This window comes from Oryzias latipes, chromosome 9 (assembly GCF_002234675.1).
Source record: "Oryzias latipes chromosome 9, ASM223467v1".
NCBI classification, from domain to species: Eukaryota; Metazoa; Chordata; class Actinopteri; order Beloniformes; family Adrianichthyidae; genus Oryzias; species Oryzias latipes.
The window spans coordinates 30,520,416-30,539,986 of record NC_019867.2 but is presented as its reverse complement, the minus strand read 5'-3'; the positions used below and the strand labels follow the sequence as shown (position 1 = coordinate 30,539,986).

General features: G+C 44.9%; 2 protein-coding genes across 2 annotated transcripts; both read right to left on the bottom strand.

Annotated features, from left to right (window-relative positions):
* Window positions 1-1,708: 1,708 nt before the first annotated feature.
* Window positions 1,709-4,302, bottom strand: LOC101165787 (trichohyalin-like). The gene is made up of 6 exons (XM_020701108.2): window positions 4,066-4,302; window positions 3,709-3,980; window positions 3,496-3,637; window positions 3,176-3,422; window positions 2,906-3,000; window positions 1,709-2,004 (listed from the first exon to the last, which is right to left on the bottom strand). Exons 1-6 carry the CDS (start codon window positions 4,131-4,133, stop codon window positions 1,776-1,778), a joined length of 1,053 nt encoding a protein of 350 aa, XP_020556767.1. The 5' UTR covers window positions 4,134-4,302; the 3' UTR covers window positions 1,709-1,775.
* A 5,567-nt stretch (window positions 4,303-9,869) lies between these two features.
* Window positions 9,870-15,317, bottom strand: ptar1 (protein prenyltransferase alpha subunit repeat containing 1). The gene is made up of 7 exons (XM_004085403.4): window positions 15,148-15,317; window positions 13,946-14,115; window positions 13,788-13,854; window positions 12,667-12,771; window positions 11,962-12,178; window positions 10,865-11,133; window positions 9,870-10,783 (listed from the first exon to the last, which is right to left on the bottom strand). The coding sequence occupies exons 1-7, from the start codon at window positions 15,231-15,233 to the stop codon at window positions 10,459-10,461; spliced, it is 1,239 nt and encodes a 412-aa protein (XP_004085451.1). The 5' UTR covers window positions 15,234-15,317; the 3' UTR covers window positions 9,870-10,458.
* Between the last annotated feature and the right edge of the window lie 4,254 nt (window positions 15,318-19,571).

Sequence of the window (19,571 nt, the reverse complement as noted above, 5' to 3'; positions counted from 1 at the left end):
ATGTAGTGTGAAAAAATATTTTATTTGGCCCACAGGGGTGTCCAAATTTTTTTGCTCAAAGGGCCAAAATCTGAATGTGACCCTGGTCTGAGGGGGCAGGGATGCCCAGTTTAGTTTAGTTTAGTTTAGTTTAGTTTAGTTTAGTTTAGTTTAGTTTAGTTTAGTTTAGTTTAGTTTAGTTTAGTTTAGTTTAGTTTAGTTTAGTTTAGTTTAGTTTAGTTATTATCTATAGATTTCTATGTCTTTATGTTCATTATGATTGTGGAAGTGAAATGTTTTGCACTGTTTGTGTGTTTTCTTATTTTGCTGCACGGTGGTTTAGTGGTTAGCGCTCTTGCCTCACAGCAAGAACGCCCCCGGTTCAAGTCCCAGCTGGGGGACCTGAACCAGAACAACTATGGGGGACCCTTCTGTGTGGAGTTTGCATGTTCTCCTCGTGCATGTGTGAGTTTTCTCTGGGATCTCCGGTTTCCTCCCACTGTCCAAAAACATGCTTCATTGGTTAATTGGTCACTCTAAATTGTCCCTGTAGGTGTGAGTGTGAGAGTGAATAGGTGTGTGACTGTGGACATTCTACCCTGTGACAAACTGGGGACCTGTCCAGGATGACCCCTGCCTTTGCCCACAAGTGGCCGGGATAGGCTCCAGCAGCCCGGTGACCCAGAAGGGGATAAAACAGCAGAAGAAGATGAATGAATGAAAGGTGAATCTACAATTACTGGTATAAAGCCCATTGAGGTGATTATTGTTGTAATATTAGGCTATATAAATAAATTTAAATTGGATTATCATCGATGATCAGCTTCATTCGTCTGTCTGCGTCTTAAAATCCTTCCTGTTTTCATTTGTGTTGAAGATGATTTAATTACTGACCAGAACACAGTAAAAGTTGTGCCATAAAAAAGAAAAGATAAGTGTCAAATCCTCCTGAGAGTTCAAAGTTTAGGGCCCAGCAACCCACGTGATGCTCTGCACTTTTTTAATGTTTCTTCTTATTTAATAATTCCAGGTCTATTTTAGTCTCAGATTGTTCTGTAATCTCATGCTTCACCTTCAGGAAATTCAAAGTCTCACTTTGGTCACATAAAAACTCTTTTAATCTTCATCACTTTATGGTTCCAGCTTCCTCTGAGCTTTCTGCAGGATTTGACTGATGGTTTTTAGTACTTTTCCATTTTAAAGTATTTCTGTCTCTGCTTAGTGTGGTTCATTTGACTCAATCATAATAATATCAATAATCATAGTTTACTACATCCAGGTGAAGGTTTAGTTTGATGTTTTATAAAATGTCTGTATGTCCACAGATGACCCAGGAATGTGATGATGAGAAACTGCTTTAGTTTTTCTACTACTGTGTTTGTTTTCTACAAACATTTTTAAAGTAAATGTAATTTTATAGCATGTTCTCCTGTATTTAAGAGATAACCAAAGAACTACTTTACACATTCAGGTGACATGAGGCCTTGGAGCTGCTCTCTGCAGCAGCAGCTTGTTCCTCCTTCTCAGATGTAGAATTTGTTGTTTCTTTAAAGTAACAGGATGTCTGGAAAAACTGTTGATTGTCTTTTTCTGTGAGCGTCTCTGCTTCTGCTCTTTGAGGTTCTAATGTTGATTATAAAAAGAAAAGGAAAGTTTGGAACTAAATAAACCTTCTGAACATTTTAGCCTGAACTGTCCATGAGAGACGAGTGGATGCAGGAGGCAGGTCTGCAGCTGCAGATGTGCAGATTTATTTGAAGAACCAGACTGCAGAACCAGACTGCAGGGGGTCCGGGTCAGCCTGAAGGACTCTGATGGTCTTGTCTTTGCAGAATCTCCAACAGCTTCTGGTCGTAGATCTGGGCTCGTGGAGGTCTGTGAGAGTTCTGGACAGAAGGAGGGGGGGTCTGTGAGTTCTGAGGTTGCTTCCTCTCACAGGCTTTAGTCCTTCTCTGCTGCTGACCCCCCTTCGCAGCAGTGGGGGGGGTTTGACGCTGATGCTTCATGGGTGAGATAATAGACTTCCTGAAACGGCAGAGCAGAAAATTTCATGTGAAGGAAGGAAAGTTCCTGCAGCCGTTTGTTCCACAGAGAAGAGGAAAAACTGAAGTCTGATGATGTTCAGACTGAGGTTTTTCTGCTGGTTTTTATGACATGAAACTCTCAGAGATCCTTTCAGAAGGTTCTGGAACAATCTGTAACGTCTGCTTCATCCTTCAGGTCCATTTTGAAGAACCTTCAGGTCAGAATTAGAAGGTAGAACCAGAGGAGCATCCAGCCTCACAGCTCAGAGAGAAGATGGCTCCTCTGTCATGAAGGAGCTTTTTAGAGAACAAAGACACGGTTCATGAAGACAAACCTGGATTGTTATCAAGAACATGACAACTTCCAGACTGAAAGCTAAAGTCCAGGTGAGTCTTCATTTCCAGCTGCTGGTCATGTTCTGTCAGACTGCAGTCCTGCTTCTTCACAGATGTTCAAACATCCAGGAGTTCTGCTCTGACATCCATAAAAGTTCATTATTGATTGTTTGGGACTTTTATCTTCTTAAGTGTTTTTCTGGATGCTCTTTTATTGTGTTAAGTTTTTAATAACATTCAGAGGAGCTCTGTGATGTAGGATCAGAAAGTGTCAGAGTGGAGGAGCGTCAGTCTAACAGCTGTCATGAACTTCATGATAGTTTTTGTCCTGATGCAGCAAAAGTCTGTCTCTTCCAATAAAGTCATCTCCAAACATGTTTTATTTAAATGTAAATAAATTGTAGAAATAAAGAATAATTAACACACATGGATTAAACTCAAACTTCTCCTAAGGCTAATCATAAACTAAAACTTTATGATCTTTTCTGACTTCAGCTGGAGAAGCTCAATCGTCTGTGAGGCCAAACAGAGAAATCTGCTGCAGCAGCAGGAGGTCCGTCTGGTACCTGGGGGCGTTCTTCAGCTGGAGCGCGCTCTGTGGCGTCCTGACCCCCTCCTCCGTCTTCAGCAGCTGCAGCCTCCTGCTCAGCTCCTCCACGTCCTGAAGGTGTAAAACGGGGATGAGATGAAGCAGCAGCAGCTTCTTCCATCTTTGAGTCATCAGACACAAACTCTCTAACTTCCAGCAGTGGTGGGACGGCCCTCCTTTGGCTCCGCCTCCAACAGCTGCTTAGAGATGATGAAAAGCTTTTGGTAAAGATCAGAGGTCCTCATACCTTTCTGAGACTGAGGATCTGCAGCGAGTCCTTCTTCATGTTGGCCTTCACTTCCTCCACCTCACTGCAGTAGTTCCTGAGAGAGACCTGAAGAACGCCTTTCTCCTTGAACAAAGCTTTGTTCTGCTGCAGCAGGAGCTCTGACTTCTCCTTCACCTCTCTGAGCTCCTCCTTCTTCTCCTCCATCATCTGTGCCAGCCGGCTCTCCAGGAGCCTGTTAAATGTCTCCGTCTCCTCTGCTTCATGTCTGTTGGAGGACAAAGAGTCAAAGCCTGCGGTCCATCCAACATGGACAGGCTTGGATTCTCTGTCAGCTTTACTGTTTGGGATCTGAACACAGCTGTAGTTTAGCAGATTGGACTTTAGATCTTCGTTGGAGCAGCTGCTGCTCCACGCCGGGCAGCTGCTGCTTCAACTCCTCCTGCTGCTTCAGCTCCTCCTGCTGCTCCTTCATTCTAGCGGCTGGGAGGGAGGACAGATGAGGAGGAGAGGAGGTGTGCAGCTTTCCATGGAGGAGCATGTTGGATGCTCACCTTGCTGTGTGACCTCAGAGCTCAGCAGGTCCATCCTCTCCTGAAGCTGCAGCTTCTCCTGGTGGAGCTGCAGCTTCAGAGCCTGCAGCTCTGGTGTCTGGGCGAGCTGCTGCAGCTTCAGCCGCTCCTCCATGTCCTGGATCTGCTTGTCCAACTCAGCGGAGTGGTGCGGCAGGAACTGCTCCATGTCCTTCCGGTCTTCCTCCAGCCTGCAGCTCTGAGCTGACAGCAGCCTGTTCTCAGACCTCAGCTTTTCACGTGGGAGTCTGCATCTGAAGCAGGAGGAGGAACACAGAAGACCACAACTTCTTCTACTGCTTTCTCAAAGATTTCCTGCTAAAAGAGTTTGGAGTTTACCTCTGAAGCTCCTCCTCCAAACTTTGGATTTGAGCTAAAAAAATAGAAGTTTCTTTGTTGTTCATCATAACGGCAGACTTTTCTTCTTCTTCTCTTTCTTAAAATGTCCTGCTGTTCTCACTTCAACTGAAGTTTTGAAAAGCTGTTGTTGCCGTGGTGATGAGGCCTTCAGGGCCTTCACGGACTGTTGATCATATTCTTACTACAATTAAAAATAAATAAGCCTTTAATTTAACTTTAATCTGAAACATTTTCATCATTTTGTGAAAAACAAGAGCTGCAGTTTAGCAACAAAAGAAAAAAACACACAAAAAAACAAAACTGTGTAAAGTGGAGCTGTGTAACATCAGTAATTTCCAGAATCAAATTCAATTTTTTATTGATACGGTTTATAGTAATTATAGTAATTATATATTAATTATTAGTAATCTAATATGTTTTAAATATTTAGTATTAATCAGATACAGTGCACATGCTGTATTATTTATTAGTGATATAATAAACCAACACACAAATGATACTACAGATGTCCTGATCTGATCACATGATCAGAAGTTGGGTCTGATCTCGTAGTTTCAGACTCCCACTGTACATAAATAGAGACAGTGTGGAGAGGGTTCACTCTTTTAGCTACCTGGACGTGCAGATCACTGAGGATCTCTCCTGGACTGAAAACACCACAGCAGCAGTGGAGAAGGCCCAGCGTCTCCACTTCCTAAGAAAACAGGAGGAACAACCCGGAAAGGAAGCTGATGGTGACCTCAGGAAGTATGGAAGTGCAATAATGTTTATGTGTAATACATGTGTTTATCTATAAATGTATGTTTTATTACTTTACATTTTCTTCTGTTCTTTTTTCGTTTTTCGTTCTATATTTTTCTTAATTCTGTTTTCAACATTTACTTTTCTCATTCTTTGAACAGCTGGAGAGCACTGATGCATTGTTAGTGATTGCATCATTCCAATTCTGTCCTAAGAAAAAAGCTCCGTTGCCTAGCAACATGACATAATGACTCTAAGGCATCATCAAGGCCCTTTGATGATGCCTTAGAGTCATGTTGCTAGGCAACATGACATACAGCATGTGACCAACTGCTATATGACATCATGATGACTATACCAACCGAATGCTCTTATAGAGGTGCTAACCCAGTCAGGTTGACTCCCCTGAGCCTTCACTGAGAGAGGAAGACCTTCGTAGTCTTTTTAAAGACTGAAATTCTTCTCTTCTCAGTGTTAAAGCTTTTTGAAAACCATGTTTCAAAATCAGGGCAGTTTTCTTAGGAAAGTCGCTTTCCTTGGAAGCAAACATCAAAATCCTCCATTTCACAGTGACCCACTAAAAGTCATTGTTCAATTTCATGATGAAGCTAAACTCAAGCAAAGATGCGCCAAAAGAAAAATCTCTGACTATGACAAAGAATCTGCAACACCGACAAAGAGAAGAAGGGACCTTGAGTTTCCTTCCCTAAAGGATGAATCTGCATTCTATATTCCTGACCATAACAGAAAGAGAAAAGCAAGCTATCTGGAACAACCGCTGAACAAAAGATTCAGAGGAAACCCAGCTGAAGAAGACAACCCAAAGCTTAGATTTGAGGCTAAATATGTAGAACTGCATCCACTCGGTGAAGGAGGTTGTGGATCTGTGTTTGCTGGCTATCGCAGATCAGATCATTTGGACGTTGCCATCAAACACGTCCCCAATAAATACCAGTACTGCAAACACGTGGATGAAGAGGGAAGACAGTTATCTGGGGAAGTGGCTGTGATGCTGAAACTCAGGAGTGGAACATCACACTCCCCCAGCAGCAGAGCACCAATCGCCTTGCTAGACTGGTATGTGCTGCCACATGAGCTGATCCTGGTTTTGGAGAGACCAATGCCAGCCGTGGATCTTCAGACTTACGTTGAAGAGTGTAGAGATACATTTGGAGAAAAAGAAGCCAAGATGATCCTGAAACAACTAGTGAAAGCAGCCATTTCCCTTCAGGACAAAAAGATTTTCCACAGAGACATCAAAGTGGAAAACATCTTGATAGACATGAGTTCAGGCGCCCCACAAGTCCGTTTAATTGACTTTGGAGTCAGCTGCTTCACAGAGAGTCATTCAGAATACACCACCTTTTATGGAACAGAGATTCACGCCCCTCCAGAATGGTGGTATGAACACACGTACAGCGCTAGACCCACAACAGTGTGGCAGCTGGGAATTGTCCTGTTTGAATGCCTCCACAACAAAAACTTCAGTTCAACTAAACTCATGGAGAAAAAGCTCCAACTCAGGCAAAACCTTTCCAAAGACTGCAAAGACTTTATGAAGCAATGCTTCATCCAAAACCCAAGAAGGCGCCCCAGTCTGGAACAGATTCTGCTTCACCCTTGGCTCAAGTAAATTTTTTTTTTTTTTTTGGCTCAAGTAAATTCTAGAATCAACTCCTCAGCCCAGAGCCACCTGTGTTCAAGTTACTGTAAAAACAGATATTGTAGAAAAAAATAGGACTTTGATCCCCAGAAGGAGGTGATGATGATACAGCATCATGATAGGATGCCAGACACAGTAGAATGTACTTTAGTATTAGTATTTAAAATGTTTAAAAGTGGAATTGTAAATAAAATTGAATAAAAATGTATTATATAAAGAATAGTAATAAAGTCACTGATAGTACAATGTACTTTAATATTAGTAACTGAAAAGTTAAACAAAAAATAAATTATAGACTATATTATTAACAGAATGGAAATGAGCTCGTCCACATAGTACATTGTACTTCTGTATTATAGTGACAGGTCAGCTAAAAATAAACTAACCCAAACAAGACAAAAAAAATAAGACAATGTTGTAAAAAACTGCAAACACATAGTTTTAAATTAGCGAGCTCTTCCATTCATTAGTGGGTTTTTCTCCGGGTGCTCCGGCTTCCCACACAAAAAAAGTAACTCCGCCAGAGTGTCTTTCTACAAGCACTCTGCCGGTCCCAAGCCCGGATAAAGGAGGAGGGTTGAATTAGTAACTGTAAGAAAACTGAAAGTTAACATGAAAACAATCATTGGTGGTTCTCAACAAGTTGAAGTTGTTTTACTAAAAACCCAAAGAGTTGAGGTCACTGCATCCCTGTGAAACAGAAATGGCTCCAATCTCAGAAACAACCAAACCGTTTTTGAGAAAGCCCTTCTAAAGTAATGTCCTTGGACCTGCACACAAATGAACACAAAGAGGTTAGTGCAGCGACTACAGATGTCCTGATCTGATCACATGATCAGAAGTTGGGTCTGATCACGTAGTTTCAGACCAATGAGTTACATCGCTTAAGGAGACATCACGTAATTCCTTGAGATCATTTTGAAATATCCTGGTCATGAATAGAGAGTTGTCTAAAAAAAATCCAGTATCAAACATTAAAAGCATTGCTTTGTTTATTTGCAGATATTGGATCCTTTATTTGACATCTTCAATTCTAGAAATTTGCAGTGACCTGGCAGCAAAAAACTCATTAGTGAAAAAACTTGGGAAGATTTCAATGTAAAACTTCAGGAAATCTGTCTTTTCTTGTAGTCATTGAAAGCCCCGGAAGGAACTCCAATGCATTCCTCATGCAGGTTATCTAACTTCCTCATCAGCAATTAATTCATTTTCTATCAGTTCATGCTGTTGTTTACTAAAAACCTGTAACACTAACTTTTCATCTTCTGGAGAAACTAAATGTTTCTTTACTAGGATTCTGTTCCTCCGATTAAGAATTAGGAAGACCGTCTTTACTATTCTTAATTTAAAAAACAGTGCTCTTTAGAAACTGATTCATTGTTGGTAATCTTATTTAAATAATTTTATTTCAGATTTATGAGTGTTTTGGGTTTTCTCATAAACATCGAAAGTTTGTTGGCTTTGGTGCCCGAAGTCCTACAAATGCAAAGTTTCCTCCTGACATAAACTCAGCCAGGATCACCTAGAACTTTTCTTCAAAGTCATTCGGAGGGCAGGTACAAGGGCTTGATTTTTAAGTTGTTCACTATGGTGTGCAAGTGTGTGATTTTGGCCCTGCAGTTCGTGCAACTATGTAAACGTCACAGTTCTTGTCGTCTGACTTCATCAGTAATTACTAATGGCAGTGAAGGCTGGTTCATGGCAGTGTGGAGAGTTCCATCCACAATTACTTCTAGCACAGAGGGTGGATTATATGTGAAATGCTCTCACTTTTTTCAGTTCAGTTGTTGCAGAATTTGTCAGAATAACCCAACATGTGGGCAGTTCAATGCCACATTCGAGCGCCTTTTGGTTCACAGTGGGGTGAAAACTGGTTCAAGAGGCAACATCGCCAGTCAGGACAACACAATGTGCCTGACAGCTTCCAAGACATCCAAAACCAACCGGGATACTCCGTCACCTTTTGTGGAAGAGTCTACAGTGTTTGAACATAACTACAGCAAATGGGTCCTTCCTTTGCATTTGGAATTGTTGGTCAATATTGTTGCCTATATTGCTGGTTTCATGGTTAGGACGGTTAGGACTCAGGTCACATAGGATGAGTGTTTGGACTGTTTGGTGTCGTACCTTCAAGTTTCCAGCTAAATGAAATGTATCACCTGGGGAAGCTGAAAGACAACGGGGGGTCTTGTTATTCCATCTCAAGGTGTTGGATATCCCTGTAGGGGTAGAGAGAACCTTCAAGGGTCCCAGAATATCCATTCAGCAAGGCGCATGTGCCCCGTGCAGGTGATCATCAACGTGGTCAAGTTAGAGTTTGGAGCTCTTGATACTTTAAATTTACAGGTTCATTTCACTGACGGCCAATATGGCATTGACAATCAATACTTTGATTTGTTGAAGTTACTTGTTCAAAGTTATTATTGTTTAAGACAAGGTCATGTTGCTAAACTACACAACTCTAAAAGCAGAAAAATGAATATTAGCCAGAAACACAGCAAATTGATGACTCACATGAATCAGTACGGTAAATCTACTGTTGACTTTTGGACTTATTGTTGACTTATTATTGATTTATTAATATTATAATTGATTTATTGTGGGGCTTTTCTAAATAATTTAAATTATATGTCAGAGATCTAAAACTTCTAAATGTTCAGAAATTATTTTTAAAAATTCTTTGTCATTTATTTTATTTGTAAGAAGTCCTGCAACTATGTAAGTTTCATTAAAGTTTAAGCTTTTAAGGCTGACTGTTTCTCCTTTTTAACAACATATGTGCTTATATATATATATAAAATATATTTCTATGTATATATATATAAATGTAAATTATATAAAAGCTACTTAGATGCCACCAAAGGCTATAGAAAGCATTGTCATGTGGGATTGACGACCTCACCAAGATGGCGTTACGCTCCGCCACCGTTGGCCAGGCTTCCCAAGTGGGCGTGTCTCCTCTAGCGATGTACCGTAATCACTTTGGGATCAGTTTATTTAGAAGGAAACAGGTGGCGGCATCAGCAGGTGGCGCTCTGCTTTGACGTCATGTTAAAGATGTCTGCCTGAGTGTGGCTTTCTTCCTCGTGGATCCTTCAGGATCTTTTTGATTAGGACTTCCTGATGTTTAACAGGAGCACAAGCGGAGGATTTGGATGAATTGATCTCACTGTTATGTGGATTTGCTCTCATCAGTGATTCAGTTGATCAAGTTTACATATTTGTCTGAGCTCCGTTGGGCGGGTGCAGGTGGAGCTGATGTGAGCAGAACCGGTCTAAGCTTCCAAACCTGAAGCGGTCCGCCGTCATTGGAGACCAGCCTGCTGACGGATCATGGAGTCATGCAGAGAATGACGGGTAAAAACGACAGGAAGTGATGTCAGAGGCAAAAGAAGCGGCTTTTATTGCAAAGCGCGTTTCTGGTCTACCCAAAACCATTCAAGTACCTTAAAGTGTCGCTGCCATGGGCCTGGGGGGGGCGAGGCATGCACATGTAGCTCTGGGTCTGAGGAGGTCAGTGTGAAGGTCACCAACCGCTACATAGTAAAGACCCCCCCAGGAAAGAAATGCAGCCCCCTGAACGTGTGAACGGAGTCCGTCAGTCACACTGCAGAGGGCCTTTCCTAAGAACTGTAGTGTTCTGGACCGGCAGAACTCCGGGTTCTGCTGGGTCCTACCGCTCCCCCTCCTGTTTCTGTTCTGCACGCCGGCATGAGTAGGTGTGGAGAAACACCCCCCCCCCTGAGAAGGAGTCAGACGGCTGAGGCTTGAGCTAAAAACACTGGAACGGGAGGCAGCCCCCCCCACCACCACACCAGCTGGGCTTCGGAGGAGCTGCTGGGTCAGAACCGTCCAGAAGGTTCTGGATGGTTCCGTCAGAGTGAAGGGGCTCTGCAGGCAGGTGTGCTGGTCCTTGACCTAAAGGCAGCCTCAGTGCTACGAGGAGGCGGGGCTTAGAGTTGGCGGTGTCAGGACGGCACGCCCACCACCGTGTCCAACCACTTCCTGTAGGCCAGGGCGAAGCTCCTCTGCTCGGGGCCGCAGCCGTCCAGAAGGCCGCTGACGAACACGTGCTCAGTCTGTGAGGTGGGGGGCTGTGGGAGTGGGACACCCCTCCTCAGCCGTTTGATGTCCTGTGGATCTGAGGAACACCCCCGCTCCACCTCCATGGGAACTCCAGCGGAGGTCTGGCTGAGCCGGGTTTGAGCGCCCTCTGCTGGATCCCCGCCTTCATCACCGCCGTCGCCCGGGTGCTGCTCCTTCCAGCGGTGCCACAGGAAGAAGACGTGCCTCCTGGGGGGGGGGAAACAACATGATCTGAGGAAGAGGAGCCCCAGCAGAGCTGAAGAAGACTTCCTGCTGAGAGGAACTGACCTGTGGCTCCAGAGGGTCTCATGTCCGGGAAAGGACCGGATCAGATCTGAGACCAGCTCCAACTCGTGGCAGAAGAGCTGCTGGACCGCGGGGAGGTCGTGCGGCGGCTCTTCGACTGCGGATCGCTCGCCGTTGGAGCTGCAGCCAGCGGGCGGAGCCAGAGCGCCGGTCAGCTCCTGCAGCAGGAACTGGCGGTAGTGGAAGCCGCTGTGGTCGGACACGTGCGCCGACACCCAAGGCCGCATGGACGACAACTCGTCCAGGAAGACCTGCAGGAACGGGGAGGGAGAACGTGGGAAACCCACCGGAAGAACCACTGCGTACCCACTGACCCCCCACAGCTGGATCAAAAGTGTGGGCAACGTTAACGTTGGGAGGTGGGGTCATCTGGACCCCACACGATAGCACAAGGGTTACAGAGCAGTAACTTTAATATCACACATCTAAAGAACTCCAGAATCCAATCTGTGGATTTCAGGACCAGAGCAGCTCATCAGGAGGTTCAGGACTTTACCAGGTGGGTCACTCTGGCTTTTGGGGTCACCAATCCTCTTTTAGACAGCGTTGCTACGACCCCTGCTCGTGTCTGCATGTTGTGTGTGAGTGTTTCTCACAGCTCCTGCACAGCTGCTGACTCCGCCCCCCCTGCAGAGCTGATTGAGCCTGCTTTCAATCGCCTGGCTGGGAGGGAAGCTTTAAAAACTCCCAGGATCCTCTGCTCCAGCTGTATTCCTGAGAGGATTGTTTCTTCTGCCTGGCGTCAGCTTGAGAAAGCCTCTGGTTTCCCTCGTACCTTGATTCTGCTTTTTTCCTTTTGTTAAATTTACTCTTGTTGCATTTTGAGTAGTTTTGTGTTTTGCTATAAAGCCTGACAGTTTAAGTTCTACCATCATTTATTCCACCTTTGGTGTTTTGTTGGTTAGTTTCCTTTGATTTTTATGTGTGGCCGACTTTAACCCCGCCCAGTTATTTCTTTTTTCTTTATGTTACATCCTTCCTCCTTGAAGAGGGAATAACAGCATTGAGCTCCACACTTCTGACCGAGTTCTTCACCGAGTCAGACAGACAGAACCCGGCACTGGACTCGACGGACCCACCTTGACGTTGCCCTTGGCCAGCCGCTGCAGCACCCAGATGCGGTGCGACCAGGCGTTGTAGTTGCTGGGATAGCGGCAGGCGGCGTCGGCGCACACCTTCATCTCCTGCTGGAGCGTCTGGGCCAGCTGCTCGCCCAGGAGCCGGCTCCTCTCCGCGTCCGTCTGGTTCTGGTCCGCCGGCGGAGCCTTCTGCAGGAGGTGCAGCAGAACCCAGCGCCTGCAGACATCAGAGCACGCCGTCGGCATGCCAGCTCCACCACAGCTGTGTGTTTACGTCCTCACGTAAACTGTTTCCTCTCGCTATGAACGAGGTTTATTCCTTAAAGGGTCGTTTAAAACCGCTGTGACCACATTGAGTTATTTCTCTTCAATATTTAATCTTCTTTACGAGTTTAAAATGTTAAAGAAGAGAAAATAACTGCAAATTCAGCAGCTTTTAATAAATAGTTTACAAACTAAACACATACGTGTCTTCGAAGGCTTCAACGGTTATTTCTGACCAATAGTCTCACCTGGAGTGAACCCAAGCAGATTAAAACTATGAGGTTTATCTAACCATCACTAATATCCACATTTGAAGTCGTGGACAGATGCATGAACCTGAATCTGAAGGAAACCCGCCCTTCAGAACTGTGGTTCTGAACATCAGCGGTTCAGGTCACAGCTGCTTTAACAGAGAGCCTGGTGCTCTGCAGGACGGCTCACCTGTGTATCCACGTCTCGGGACTCTTGGGGGATTTGCTGAGAGCCAGCTTGCCCAGGTAAAGGTCCCGCTCTGGACTGAGAGCCCCGCACTCCACCAGCTCCTTCCTGCAACAAACCAGGTTCTGGTTCTGAGCAGCAGTCAGGGACGGACGTGAAAGCGTCACAGCGGCACATGAGCGTGATCATGCCGCTGTGGCGTGGCCATGAGTGTGGTGGGAGGAGCTTAGGAGCTGCAAAAGCCGTTTTTCTACTCGCTGTAAATTTTGCTTCCAATCTCTGACCAGCAGGGGGCGCAAGGAGCTGCAGGTCAGGATCAATAATTGCTCATTAACTGTAACGGAGAGCCAAAAAGATCAACTGGTCCTGATCCAATAGTTTCTTTGGACCATTGACCGTATATGACAGCTGGACTGAGTGGCCCCTCCCCCCCTGGCATTCCAAACAGGAAGTGGCTCCAAGAAGCCATAATCCTATTGGTCAGAAGAATCCTTCTGGATCTGATTCCCTTTTTTCATTTCGTGTTATTTTTTCTTTGTTTCAAGTTATAAACCGACCAATCAGATGCCTGATTAGAAGTGTTTGATCTCACGTTCAACGTTTGAAATGTTTGATTGACAGATGTGAAAAAGCAGTAAGGGTGTGGCCTTCCAACAAGCTTACTCCTGATTGACGAGAGTGGTTGCCATAGAAACAATGACTCAGACTGGCTTGAACCAATCACTGACGATCTCTGGTTCCCATATGGCAAAAGAAAATAGAGACTGAACTGACTCAATTTGGCCAGAACTGGAAGTTGACATTTTCTTATGAATCCAGCTCTCATATACAGTCAATGGTTTGGACCAGACGTGTAACAGGATCATGTGACACAAACACAAACTGCCGTGTTCTGTTGAAGCTTCAGTAAACAAACACTGACTGCGATTTTAAATTCTAACTTTGAAATGTAAAGTTCTGCAGTGATCTGATCTGTGGGGTTCACAGCCTTTGTGTGTTCTGTGTGGGTCCTGCTGTGAGACCCGGTTCTGAACACGTGAACCGTACAGACGGCTGAGCTGTGGAGTCAGAGGCGGAGCCCTGACTGCAGGCGGCGTGTTTGGGCGCGGGCAGGCGTGTCGTACCGGACGTTCCAGGCCGTGGTGAGGTCCGGGTTGAGCAGCAGCAGGGTGCAGGTGATGTCCACCAAAGCTGTGGGAGGAAACCAGACTGTACCACACCACCTGTTCCAGGGAGGTTCTGACACAAAGGTAAACAGAACTGGACTCAGAACCAGGCCTACCTTGGCGGTCCAGCCAGAGCCTGCGCTGGCGATAGAGCAGCAGCTTGTTGTGCACGTACGGCAGCAGGAACTTCACACACCAGCTCTCCACCCCCAGCTTGTTCTCCACCATCACGATGGGGCTGCGGTTGTAACGGGCCTCCGGGCACGGGATCAGGCCGATCTCGTCTCTGGGGGGGTCAGAACCAGACAGGAGCAGAGCTGACTTGGACAGAACAGGAAGTTGGCTTAGAAACATGAGAACCTGATCATTTGGACAGCCCCCCCACCACCACCAACACTGGTCTAGAACTCCTCACATGCTGGACCTGCAGGTCCTTCAGGTAAATAAAGACACTCTGAAGTGTCTTCATGTTAAGCGTCATGAGGCAGAAGTGAAAATGTTCCTTCAGGATTGATTTCAGAGACGTTTCAGACGTCTCACAGATGTATCTGAATCAGCAAATATCAGCTATCGGACCATACACCGTATGGTTCAAAACAATATGGTAAGTTAGCCCCAAATCATTTTGGTTTGACAGATTCACAAGTTTCAGCCTGAAATGCACCACAAAAGGTAAAATAAACTTGCGTGTCTTTTATTTTGAAAGGAAGTCATGGGAACCTTTGTCAAAACTTTAAATAAAAAAAGCTATTTTCTCTTCATGGTTATGTTTTAATCATACCAAAAAAGAAAAATTTTATTTTTATTTATAATAATAGTAACAATGGCATAAATAAAGTTCGGTGATTTGCTTTTCTAAAGGGTAAATTCAGACTTTGTGGTTCTAAGTTCTAGTCAGTGAGACATTAGGTTGCAGACAACCTGGACTAAACTGACCTCTTCAGCGTGGATGAAAATCTGCACAAATTCACGTTTATTTGACTCATTAGTCCCATTAATGTTTTCAACAACAAAAAAATCCGGACGTGACGTAGCGACCGGAACTCTGTCAACAGCCGGTTGCCGGGAACACCGTGCAGCATTTAGACGGTTCCTAGCGGGCATTGGGTCTTTTGGTCCTTCACTGGGTTCTTAGACGAGGCGGGGTGGATGACAGGTGGTCCGGGTCGCGCCCCCCGCCTCACAGCCTGCAGCTGTCTGCAGCGGAACCGCCAGGGAACCGCAGCGAATCCAGGCAGTAGCCAGAGCCATGATCAGCGGCTCCTGACGCCGCCGCTGCTGCGCTCGCGCGGCCGATCGACTCTCGGTTAGAACTCACATGTTCCGGTTCCTGTTCAGCGCCGTGCTGAGGTCTCTGACCACCCTCTGGACCAGCACGTCCACCTCCGAACCCGTACCCGACATTTTACGGCACCGACTCGCCTCACCGGCGCTCTTCTTCGGTGTCTTCAAAGTTCTTCTTCGCTTCCCGTAGCGCAGGAGGCCCGACGACGGCGGCGCAGTGCTGCCCTCTTGTGGTCACAGGCTGAATAATTATTTATTACATAAGCGAAGATAAGAGGATGTGGGGAGTGTCCTTCATTCATTCGTTTATTATTCACTCTTTCATCCCTTCATCTTCTTTAACAGATAAAACAAACTAGTTAAAGATGAAGCAGAAGAGTTGTATATATTTTGTGACATCAGGTCAAACATGAAGATGTTTGTCATGTCATTACAAAATGAAAACACAATTCACCCGCTTTGTTTAATCTCTAGTGAAAAAATGGGTTTGTGGGCTCAAAATAATCCTCACTGTCAGGTTTTAAATCACAAAGTAAAATCATAACTGAGTCATTCCATTTAGGAGTGAAAGGATTAATCAACATAATCAATGAAACGATGACGATCCAACCGGGTGGATCTGTCTGTGCCAAGTGCCAATCAAATCGACCATTACAAAATCATTTCAAAATGAAAATCAAATGTAATCAATATGGAAAAATACCATCTGGATTGAGGTACAAGTTTATTTTACTGTGAAGTAAAAACGTCCATCACAGCAGAAAACACACGTGATGTCATTAAAACGGATCAGTCCATCATTTCAGTCCAGAGTGTGGAAAGACTTTGAACTGAGCAAAGTCATGTGACCAGAATGTTCTAAGAATGTTCCCTCTGGATGTGGAAAAACAACAGTGGGCTGAAGTTTACTTGTTTGTTTGGACACATATTTCATTTCTGCTTGATGATCTGGAAGAAATCCAAGAATCTGGAAAACTGTTCAGTTGCAGGAATTTCTGTCTGAGTCTCACTGCTGGAAGTTTGGATCAAGAGGATCTGGATCCACTTTAGGTCAGAGAATTGGATCCATGGTTTTGATTCTTACCACTTCTTCACATGAACACATGTGTCTAACACCGGATCACATGATGAACTGAACACGGAACAGCGTTGGCGCGACCAGGAAACCGTTACAAACTGAAAGAGAAGAAGACAGACAAACAGTTTTTATTTGATCTGACTGATGAACCCAGGTGGAACTGGAGATGGTTTCAGAACCAGAACCAAAGACAGTTTTCTGATTTTCTGCATCTGAAGCCAGCAGAAGAACTTGAGCCGACCGGTGACTGGAAGTGAGCAGGTGTGGAGGACAGAAACGCACCTGTGCCCGGATGGATAGACTTTTTCTTTGAGAACCATCTTGGAGAAGGAGAATTTACTAAAAAAAAATGTTTGATTTGAGTAGAAAGTATTATGTTCAGAGCCACCTGTTTATTCCTAAAATGACTTAAAACATAAAATAAAACGTTTTCGTGTTTTTTTTCTGGAGGTGATGTGTTTACTATTTGTTAACCGTATTTAAAATATTAAGGTGAAAACAGAATTTTGATAACAAAATACTGACAAAAACATGAAGACAGCTGACCGGTTCTGACCCGCGCGTGCTTAGCGCCCTCTTGTGGTTAAAATCGGAAACAGCATGTGAAAGTCCTGAACCTGAATATAAAATTTCAAATTTAAATCAATTTAAACACACTGTATTACAGTAAAAGTTATTTTCTGCACAGTATGTATGTTAACCTGCTTTTTTTCATTACAATATGTGCACACGTGCATTGATTAACATAAATGTCTGATATTGTGGCTGCAGATGAAGCTGTAATCTGGTACAAAAGCATGTCTTCCTCTGTGACTAATGATCCCTGTTCAATAAACGAATTTCTTCTCAGCAGAAACAAGGGTTTCCAGCAGGAAAAGAGGACACAGGACAGACCTCCATCTTCCTGCTTTGTTCCAAAAGCCTTCAGCGGCGTCTAAATGCTGAAGCCAGATCATCTTCTCCTCTCAAAGGACTCAGATTCCCCTTTTTCCACTCGACTCTTCTCTTTCTGTTTGCTGAATTCCTTAAATGTGCTTGAAGCTGCACATCTCTTCTCTGGTCAAACTCCTGTTTCACGTCGGATTCTCTGCAGGAAAGATGAACTCTGCAGCAAACCCAGGACAGTTTGTGTCTCCTCACCTGCAGATGGGGGAACATTCAGGTGACATCATCAGGTCATGGAACCATTTTCCTGGACAACACTCTGCTCTGCGATCACAGTCCTGAACTGTTTCAGGTGTTTTCTGGTTTATTTTGACATTCCTTCCATTGATTTGAAGCCTAAAAAATGAAAACTTCTGTTTTGTTTTGATGGAGCTCAAATTTTCCGTGGCATTCAACATTAATATCCTGCTTAAATCATCTTTTCATCTATTTCTAGTGGACATTTATTTATGATGATGGCCTTTTGATGCAAAATCTGCATCGTTTTCTAGGACATAGTTCCTGCAGGGCGGCAGGAGTTCATTAGAAATTCACCTCAGAGTTCTGGGTGGGACAGTTGGTGTTGAACAACCCCACCCCCACTTCCCATCACCCATCTGTTTATACTCTCCCCCGCTAGCTGACAGCCCCTCAAAACCCTCAACTAACGCTAACAGGGCAACAAAAATGGCGAGCAGTATCTTAGCCATCAAGCTGTTCAGTTCTGATCCAGATTCCAGCTCAGACCAGGAAAACAAAGACGTTCATTGATCTGTTTGTCTGATGGTGGATGCAGCAGAATGGAGCAGAGCAGGAAGTTAGTAGCCGGCTGCTGATTCACAGTGGTTGGAATAGGGAAGTTTGAAACAGCTTTAAAACTGGACCATTAGGACCGACCAGATCAGAGAGTCTGAATGATTCAAAGTTTCTGTGCCAAAAGCTGCACAGTGACACCAAGTAAAATGAGACACTATCAGATCAGCTGATCTGAGATCAGTCACCCCACCCCCCGATCGGCTCTGACTTGACATAAAGACAAACGCAAAACCTTCAAGAGAGATCTGTCGTAAAATCTGGTCAATTTATTCACACATGTGTTCCCAATGCTCCACGTTAAATGAATGCATAAAGTCTGATGCTGTTCTCCTTCACATCCGATGGTCCAGAGACGCTCAGTCTGAAGACAGAAACTCTTCCTCACAAAAGCCACAAATGTCTTCAAACATGGAGATCCGGCAAACTTCAGGAGCGCTTGATTTCCCGCTGTGTGTGGCGTTCCTTTCTCCTGTTGTGTGACAGCATCATCAGGGAGAAGCTCTGCACTAAAAGGCTTTAGAGTTAAAAGCCACAGAGCAGTATTGACAGACGGGAGCTTTGAAGACATCGATCTGCAGTCTGAATTCCTCCCAGCTGAGAAAATATCATTAGATGTTACAAGAAAATATGTTTTAGAACTGAGAAGAGAATAAATCTGGAAGATCATCTGTGGTGAACATGGCGTCTGTGGGGATTTGGACAGGATCTTGTGGCGTTTTTCCCATGATAGAAAATAGAAAATTCAGCTCAAATTGTGTTTCTGGGTAGTTCTTTCATCGTTGTGAAGCAGGAGCAAAAATGTGGTGATGAGCATCATTTGGGTGGTTTGTGGAGGAGATGAAGGAGGTGGACGAGATGAAGGAAGTGGAGGAGATCAAGGAAGTGAAGATGATTGAAGGAGGTAAAGAAAGTGGAAGAGATGAAGGAGGTGAAGAAGGTGAAGGAGGTGAGGAGATTGAATGAGGTGAAGGATGTGGGAGACATGAAGATGGTGAAGGAGATGGAGGAGATGAAGGAGGTCAAGGTGGTGGAGGAGATGAAGGAGGTGGAGGAGATTAAGGAGGAGGTGGAGGAGATGAAGGAGGTGGAGGAGATTAAGGAGGAGGTGGAGGAAATGAAGGAAGTCAAGGAGGTGGAGGAAATGAAGGAGGTAGAGGAGATGAAGGAAGTCAAGGAGGTGGAGGAAATGAAGGAGGTAGAGGAGATGAAGGAAGGGGAGGAGATGAAGGAGGTGGAGGAGATGAAGGAGGTGAAGGAGATGAAGGAGGTGAAGGAGGTGGAGGAAATGAAGGAGGTAGAGGAGATGAAGGAAGGGGAGGAGATGAAGGAGGTTGAGGAGATGAAGGAGGTGAAGGAGATGAAGGAGGTGAAGGAGGTGGAGGAGGTGAAGGAGATGAAGGAGGTGAAGGAGGTGGAGGAGGTGAAGAAGATGAAGCAGGGGGAGGACATGAAGGACGTGGAGGAGATGGTGGAGGTGGAGGAGATGGAGGGGGGAAGGAGGTGGAGGAGATGAAGGAAGTGAAGGAGAGTGAAGGATGTGGAGGAGATGAAGGAGGTGGAGGAAGTGGAGGAGATGGATGATATGGAGGAGATGAAGGAGATGAAGGACGTGGAGGGGATGATGGAGGTGGAGGAGATGA